The sequence below is a fragment of the Ruditapes philippinarum genome, unplaced genomic scaffold (assembly GCF_026571515.1).
Source record: "Ruditapes philippinarum isolate M1 unplaced genomic scaffold, ASM2657151v2 ctg512_1_1_1_1, whole genome shotgun sequence".
Classification (NCBI taxonomy): domain Eukaryota; kingdom Metazoa; phylum Mollusca; class Bivalvia; order Venerida; family Veneridae; genus Ruditapes; species Ruditapes philippinarum.
Window position 1 is genome coordinate 17893 of NW_026851568.1, and position 9445 is coordinate 27337.

At 30.9% G+C, this 9445-nt stretch overlaps 1 protein-coding gene across 2 annotated transcripts; it reads right to left on the reverse strand.

Annotated features, from left to right (window-relative positions):
- Positions 1-2657: 2657 nt before the first annotated feature.
- LOC132746427 (uncharacterized) lies at positions 2658-9048 on the reverse strand. Of its 2 annotated transcripts, none has more exons than XM_060735599.1 (3): positions 8905-9048; positions 4755-4921; positions 2658-4254 (listed from the first exon to the last, which is right to left on the reverse strand). In XM_060735599.1, exons 1-3 carry the CDS (start codon positions 8955-8957, stop codon positions 4049-4051), a joined length of 426 nt encoding a protein of 141 aa, XP_060591582.1. In that variant the 5' UTR covers positions 8958-9048; the 3' UTR covers positions 2658-4048. The 2 variants fall into 2 exon arrangements, with proteins under 2 accessions (XP_060591582.1, XP_060591661.1); XM_060735678.1 differs by lacking the exon at positions 8905-9048 and adding an exon at positions 5614-5835.
- Between the last annotated feature and the right edge of the window lie 397 nt (positions 9049-9445).

The following is a 9445-nucleotide window of genomic DNA, read 5'->3' on the forward strand; positions in this document are numbered from 1 at the left end:
ACGTGAACTTTCATGGCTGACATTTGACTCTGCGTCATTTTCTACAGGAATATTTTCTCCATCATGCGGTCCAATAGCTCCCGCGATCCACTGAGAAAATCTTTCCCTGAATTCTTCAAAGTTTTTTAAACAGCTCTCAAAGTTCGCTTCCAAGTCTGCAACAACTTCCGGTTGCGCGCACAAATCTAAACATTGTAAATGCACTGATTTGAAATGTTCAAAGCGTTCACATAATTTATTCTTCAGTAGTTTTACCTCTTCTATATTATTGTAGGACATCATGCTCTTTTCAAGTTCATTATATAGTTTCGTCAGTTGAGCGCCATTTGCACTTCTTGATCTCTTCAAACTGACAAACTCTTGATTGAAATAATATCATTATTTACAGAAGGTAACACATGAAGATATACCATCGTAGAAAACAAATAACATATCTTAGTTTTAAATGTGGCATTCTAAACAAAATATATAAACAGAAACACAAAACATCGTAAAACAATAACAATTATGCATTTATATTTTGCCCTATAACCTTTGTTCCAAGGGTAAATTTCTCTTACCTTCTTGTAAGTATATTCCCTTTTACAACATGTATATATAACATTGTCTTAAATATTTAAATAAAACAAGTATTTCATGTCATTAGACATTTAATTATGGCTCATATTCCATTTAAAGTCATTGTCTTATGAAAAGCGATCCAACGATTACATTCAGTACTTTTTATAAAGCACAAGTTAACTGAAATTCTACACCAAAAATATGTACAGTATACATATTTTAACTTTTTTTATTTATAAAGTCATAGATCAAAATAATGGCAAAAAGTAAAAAGTCATAGGTCTTTGTTAACTATAATCGTAAAATAATCATTTGCTTATTTGTCATTTATTTCTGAAAGAATGTTATTTTATGTCTCATTGATAACTGCGAGGAGCACAATAAAAAACTGATTGAAAATGTGCTTTCCAAAATGTTCATAAATTACTCACATTAAATGCAGTTATTAATTGAAATAAAATCTTATATGTTTCAATATGATTTTTATTAATCAAGTACATGAGGAAAGAATTCATTTTTTCACCAAAATGAGCGTGAAGAAAAATGATTTATGAGCCGCGTCACGACGAAACCAACATAATGGGTTTGCGACCCGCATGGATCCAGACCAACCTGCGCATCCATACTGTTCGCTTAAAAACCCTATAACAAGTAAAGAAACTGATAGCGAACAGCATGGATCTTGATCAGACTGTGCGGATGCGCAGGCAGGTCTGGATCCATGCTGGTCGCAAACCCATTATGTTGGTTTTGTCGTGACGCGGCTAATATTATGTCATAGCGTCGCACGATATTGGAAACGTCTTCGGAATACATCTCAGCGATATGCACATTGATATGTATGCGGACAAACGCGTTGATAGATGGTTATTACTTTCATTTAAACAATTACAGTAGTATTGGCATGGTTAACTGAATAAAATGTATACACGAGATTCTTTTTTATTCCAAAACAAAATTTCAGGAATATAACTTTAACATGTAACTGCATATTATATGTAACTGTCAAAATCCAAAAAAGCACATGTTATATTTACAGTTGTACCTTGCAAACGACAAGTAAATACCCCTAACAATCTTGCTTCATTTGGCTCTATACCGATGTTATGGGTCTGTCTATATTTATGTAATGGGACTGTTTGAACCCTTAACCTGCCTGATTTGTGTAGTGGATTTGCCCTGGTTTTAATTAAGAGCATACCATTCAAAGTTTATTTTCAATATTTAACTACAAATATTGAGGTATCAATTGTATAGACACTGTCAGACAGCACGAATGTGCAGGCTGGTCTGGCTCTAAATTGATCGCAGAGCTAATCTTTTCTGATTCCAGCCGATTTAGGGTTAACGTTTAAAGCGTATACATCCTCCAAAGGGTTAAATACATTTGTAGGTTATACCGCCAATTTTCCAGTGTTTCTGCTTTAAAAAATCCAGTTTTGTTATCAATCATGACAATTCGGCTATATCTCTTTCATTTCTGTATTACATATACTATATTGACTCTCTTGAAATGAATAGTCTCCATCATTTTCAATTCTGTTTTTTTTTTCACTTATGCCTCGGAAACAAAAACATTTTTACATCTCTTGAAAAGGCAAATATGAATTTTATAATGTATAAATAATCCTTTTAGAGCATGTTAGATGTTTGTTATCTGAAGAAAGTAGAGCTAAATGTGAAAGTATTTGTCATAAAAGTAGCAAAATGTAAACAAAGAAGTATTTTGACTTCCGTTCAAAATACTAATTCACTATAATTGTACTTATGAATTCTATAAAAGTACACCAACATTAAAAAGCTTTTGAGAAATAAAAATAAAAACAATTCTGATGCATAATGTGCCTTTGAGAAAGTATATTATTCACCAGTCTCAATTTAATTTAATTTCTCGTATATGTACATACATTCAAGGTAATCGCAGTTGAATTGCAATTTTTTATTCAGAGTTGTCGATCTTGTACTGCTAAATTGCACTCGAAGTTGTCGTGGTTGCCTTGCTTAACTATTCAGCATTGCATTTCGTTGAGTGCAAGTCTATAAAGATTTAAGCTTACGATACCTTGTCGCAAAAGTTATTAAAAAAACGAACACACTTTATACTTTCTGCTTTAATCTCATAAACTTTTCTAAACAATATTTTCACATAAAAAGCAACACAAATATTTGGAGCAGTCGCAAATGTTTTAATATTTTATAAGGAAAACGCACCACATTATGATATACAACCCTAATGACAAATTTCAAACGACGATATACTTGTGCCTAATAATAAGCCTTTAAAATCATTCCAATATGTAAATGTTTGCATTAAACAAATCAGCTAAACACTTCTGTATTTGGCATCGAATAACGCAAGAAATTCAATCTAGGAATATAATTATATTATAAAGATTTACAACAGTTATGTGGGTATAAGAAAAATGTCAATTCAAGGCATGGTCAATCAGTATGGGCATTACAATTTGTTTTTTATCATAATTTTTTGATAAATATTCATAAACTAATATTTTACAATACAACAAATCAAATCCTGACAACTGCATTATTCTTTAGATCGCAAAAAAAAAAACGTTCATGAAGACTTTCTAAAGGTTAAATTTTGTGTCAGGAATATATGTATAAATTTAATATGTGTTAGTCAAAAGCTTGAGTAATCGTTAAAAATACCACCACCAACTAATCTAGGTATATATCTATACACTGCACACATTTCTACTCTACGACTATATCTACTTTACTATATCTACAATCACTGCAAACTCTCTATGTTTCTACTTTCACGGCACACGTTGACTAATCTTAATTATCTATTCTACTTTCTATTCTACTTTCTATATCTACTTTCACGGCAAGCTGGCTATTTCTACGTTCACTGCAAACTTCTATGGTCTACTAACACAGCAGTCGGTTATATATACAACCAGTAGGTCTGTTATGTTTAAAAATTAATGGAATTCATCTTCATGCCCAGAATTGGTATTCTTATACACATAAAACCGCATGTAAATGCATACTGTACTAGATCGACAGTCGTTTATATACAGCAAGCAGATTTCATTTATCACTCTAACAGAAATTCATTATCATGTCCAGCGCATAAAAAGGCAAGGCTAATAAAATATACTGGAGGTAACGGTAAAATTTATCTCTTCCTTTAGGTATGAAATGATATAAATATCCTTACAGTTTACAAACATATATGTATTTTCAAACAAATTACTGTACAAATTGCGACGCCCTTTCAAAGACAAATAGTGAGATACTCGTTTCTCATTCTATCAACATATCTTGCACAGCAAAACAGCAATATATATATCTATGTATAAATATATCTAAAAAGCATATGTCTACAAGTTTTAATATTTGAGCAAAAAAGAACACAAATTTCTAACTAAGACATTAATGAAAACAATGACTAAAATAAAACATTTCTAACAGGAGTTAAATATCATTCATTCATAACACCGTGATATAGAATCGTTCATTAAATTCCTTTCACTATTTTCAGTTTGTCATACACCCATCCGATTTCGCCAACTTGTCCATTTTTCGCCTTTGGAAACTCGGCGCCGGGTGCTGCTCGGTTAAGGTACCCCATTTGACTAGTAATTTCGGTAGAATTATCAGACTCGCCAACCAGGACAAATTCACTCTCCGTCTTCACTCGCTGATTACGTAGTCCGCTTGGACCTGTACAACAATATAATATTACGAAGTGTACATATTCCTTTATCCGATAGTAACCAAAAATGAAAACTTGTAATGATAATATTACTTTAGCTGCTGTTTTAAAAACGTATGTACAGTCTTAGCTGATGTTCAAGAAATTATAATATTGATTATCTAAATGATCTTGCTCAAGCAAAATTCACAACATTTTCCCACAATTTCTTTCAAACTGTGTTTATTTTCTATAATAATCAAATTGGTTGCATTATTGTTGTTTTAAAGAATACTAACGTTTAGTTTCGTGTGAGTGAAGATAGCAACCCGTCTGTGCTTCAGTATTTTGTAATTTATTCGTTGGTAAAGAAATGTCTTTAACATTTTCAGTTGAATCAAGCTCTTATTTTCGGTCTTTATAATATAAGTTTTATATAATTATACTCTAATAATATGACGTGCCGTTTGGCAAAGATAAAAGCTTCCGGAAGTTGAAAACAAGTTAATGTCAACAATATGTCACATACCAGTAAACAAGACCGGACCTGTGTATGCTGTCCATGTTTTATGAGAAGGTGTCGCTGGTGTTGCACGTGCCGTGATCTGCGACGTTGACGTCCTTTCGGTGTTTTCAGTCACATGACTTAATGTACTGTGAGTGGATTTTGGACGATCCATATTTGGATCGGGTGCTCTGCAAAACAGAAAAGGTCGATTTAAATCTAGGTATGCAAAGATACAATCCTGTTTAACGTCTTTTATACACTGATACAAAGAAAAGAAAAAGAAAACAAAAAAACGAAAATCAATTTAGGTAAGGTTGTTTAGATTTTCTTGTTGCCAATGATCTTAAAGAACCTGTAACTATGGAAGCGTCCTTGTGCCAATTTAACATGTTCTATAAAAAAAACATGTTACATTGGCACAAGGACGCTTCCATAACGCATTTTTTTCTTATCATGAATATGATGCTCAAATGAAGTTTTGTCAATATTGCAAATTCCAAAAGGCGTTATTTGTAAAGATATTACTAAATTTACATTTCATGTAAATAATGGGAGGTAATTATAAATTTATTTTACATAAAGACTAAATCAATTTTTTCAATAAGAAATGGAGGCATATATTTAAATGATTACTTATAATGCAAATAAACATTTGCAGTACATATTTAACATATTCTTAGATGTTTGTCAATTGTTTTAGAAGAATAATTTTATACATAAATATATAAAATTCACTTAAGTGTTGTTACATCCTTAATTACAACATATAGGATCTGTAAACGCACAGCTTTCAAGTTTTTTATTTTTCATGCTAAGTAAAAAGTATAAATTAAAATAAAACAATCGTCAAGTTATTATTTTTTTAATTTTAAAAATTTACCTGTTCAAACTTCAAACTCCTTAGTGCTTAACTTTCATTCCATTATATTGTAACAAGAAATCAATCCTTTACACTTTATAGTCTACTTAATAAGCTCTTTGTAATAAATGAAATATATTGCAACGTTTTTTTTTAATAATTTTATAGATCGATATTATTGGTCAACCAATAAATATGATACGTTTAAATACCCTGCAAAAATGAAACATTATCCGATTGTTAGGTTGTTAAGACCGTATTGAATATATGTATAACTTACAAACAGATATTTATAGTGTATTGTTAAGCCTTTATATGGACCATTGACTCTCAAAATGGCAATTATACTTAATTGATAAAGCGTATGTTCTTTGTGGGACAAATATCTAGGGTTTGTAAGGCAACTCGTTCGGCCTTTTTTTTTCGGGTCTGTAAATTGTATATGGGTTTTTCATTCTCAATGAATGGATAGAAGTCGGTGACGAATTAAAAGCATAAAATCAAATAAATATAACAAAAGGTATAATGTAAAAGCTATTCAGCGTTCTAAAATCCTTTGTCGATAAATGCATTCGAGCATATTGTTGAATGAAATGCTATTTGACTAATAGATTTATATCAGAGGAAAGTGTCTGTCTGGATTAATCACCAACAAAAGTGTGAAAACTTATATTTCATACATTTAGAAATGAAACCATATTGCTTTTATGCGCCTGTAATCAAAACCTCCCGTGAGAGATAGCAAGTAGATTTAAAAAACAATTGAACATATTTCATGTTATGATTGCACATTTTTGTATAATATCTCTTTAGTATCTGTTTTTCTGTACGCGAACATTATTATATCATGTTATAGATATGTTAAACCAGGTGTTATAAATAAGCAATGTGACCATATTAATGTTATACTTTCCAAATCGGTTATTTTATAACTATACAAAAATGTATCGGTATCATATCATTATTATATAATTTAATGGAATAATTACATAAATTTAATGGCATGATTACATAAATGTAATGGTATGCCAATAAACAAGAATAAGAATTATAAAAAGGTTTGTAATCGCATCAATTTACTGAACAATAGACATAAGTTTGGTCATCTAGCGCTCGTCCAAAAGACATGTAAAACTTAAAAGAAACACATGTGTGTATTCATTCACTCATATAGCCTATTAAAAGCTGAAAGTTGAATTTTATGAACAAACATGAAAGAGTGGGGATGTTCATCAAACATATAATTGTTTTTATTTGAAAAGTAGTCCGAATATGATTCTTCCTGTGCTATCATATAAATCATATCCAAATATAAATCATATCCCAATATAAATCATATCCCAATATAAATCATATCCCAATAAGAGAATCATATAGTTAATTTAAATATAAAAATTGGCAGAAAACCATGAAAAAAATTATGTGGCTTTGGTGTTCCCTTTTTATAGACCGACAAGGTCCATTTTTAATCATCTTAATACAAAAATATCGAACGAAGCTTCCCACCAACTAAGGTCCATATTCATTATTGCTTGTTTTCTCACACAGACACCGTTAAGGTCATACGACGACTTTTTAGATTTACTGCCGGAGAAAGACGTCAGGTGAACAAAATCATGCATTAGTTCAGACACGAGTGGACATGCGAGTACAATCACCATATTTGCAGAATAAAGGAACGTTGTTATGCAAATGCAGTTTCTAATTATCTCCATTTTTTTCATTCTGGAAAATGACCAGTTATTTATGAAATGGTGATTTTTGAAACTCTCAAGAATAGATCGTCAAACTATATCATTTTTAAAGTTCGGCGTTGTTGATGGTGCAAAATCTATAATTCTAACACTATCGGATTTTTTTTCTATATAAACAAAGAAGGCCCGAAGCGTGCATTATTCTTCAACAATACACTCGCCGTCCTGTGTATTTTCACATTGAGGGCGCCATTTTGTTTAAAAAATCTGATAAATAAAAACATTTTTTGTCGAATTTTGTTGTGAAAGCTATCTAGAATGAAAGAAAATGGTCTAACTAAGAAAATGAATCCGAACACCAATATCTTTAATTCAGTCTTTAACGCTGTACAGTTGTTTACGTGACGTCACAATGAAGCGCCAAACAGCACGTGCAAAACAATCAAATCAAGTACGCTATTTAAATGTCGCAAACGAGTTAAGTTTTACATTTATTCCACTTTTAATAATTTGTATTTCGCTTGAAAAATTATAAAGTGAAACAAAATAAACAAACAAAGTTTTTCCAACGTTTTCAAAATTCGTTATTCTTAAAATGTTTCTACACACGGTAGATTTAACGACAGTTTTTTTCAATCCACTGGAACAGCCTTTAAAGAACGTTTCTATGGGAAACTCTCAGGCGAAAACAAATTTAACCACTAAACATAAAGTCCAACTTTATAATAATAATTCTAATTTTTCTTGACGTGTTAGAATGGAAATAGATATTAATTCTTCGTGCATTATTGTATAATAATGCACGTTTTTCGTTCAAAAGCTTTGTAATTAATCACTCAGGCCTATCGGCCTTCGTGATTATATTACTACGCATTTGAACTCAAACCGTGCATTATTCTACAACAATGCACTCAGAATTGATATCTATTTCCTAAACAAAATTATATATATATTAATATAACGTATGCATGTCCGTCTGTCTTTGAATGCAATATTGTTAACATATCAGGGTATATCATTTTCCTCGGCAAAATCTTGCTTTTTAAACGGTACCGTTTTTAAGTTATTCATAAAAACGAATTTTTAAATACATTTGTATCTGAAGAATTATTGTGAGATATAATATTTGTGTGCCAAATAAAACATTCACTTAGAATATCAATGTAATATACTGGTCAGCTAATTACAGTTGACATGGCACCATTTACGTTAATATATTTATGTTACCATAGCCACACATGACAAGGGCTATTGGTTTTATTCTACTCTATTTAACTGCCAATGAAACAAAAATGTGCAGCGAATAAATATGTCTTATTTCAACCATATCAAGTACTGACATCAAACGAACTGACGCATGCGCAAAACATATCATTTTGACTTACTTTTATTGTTTTCATCATTTTAAGGAAAATAGTACTAAACGTTTTTACATCATAATCATATAGAAGAATCGATATCACTCTGGATTCGTAATCACAAATGTGGAATCGGAGGTTTTCATGTGTAGTAATAATTTAAATGGTGTATTTAGTGATCAAAAAAAGATTATCATCACAAATCGTTACTCTCTGTTTAACAAGGTGATGTATAAACATATTTAATCAGCATCACTTACTTGTCTGAAATACTCATAGTCATTTTATCACTATCCAATTCCCTTTTGGTCATCCGGCTTCACAATCATCTTGTAAACTAATGAAGCATCGGACGTGAGACCGTCTATATAGCTTATTTATGAAACTATAGACAATGAATACAAATTGCTGTCTACGTAAAAAATACTTTTGTCTAATATACATGCATTATCTATACCTATTATTTACTTTTTATTGTTTTTGTCAATGAATACGCATAAATTTTCCAAAACAAAAGACAATACGCTCAATGTTTAAATGGCCATATTACAAAAGGGACTAGATATTTCTGTTCAAAATAGATGATCAACCTGGGGAGACATTATTATAATGGTGTATTTGACTAAAATTCCAACGTGGAGTAGATAAGAGAATCAAGATTAGTGTATGTTACACTACGCGATAAGGGGATTTAAATACATAAAAATTGTAAAAGGTATTGTTAACAAAAAATGCGGTAATCTCAAAGTGGTGGTTGAACTTGAACAATACAAAAATCACCTCGTAGATTAACAGATTATT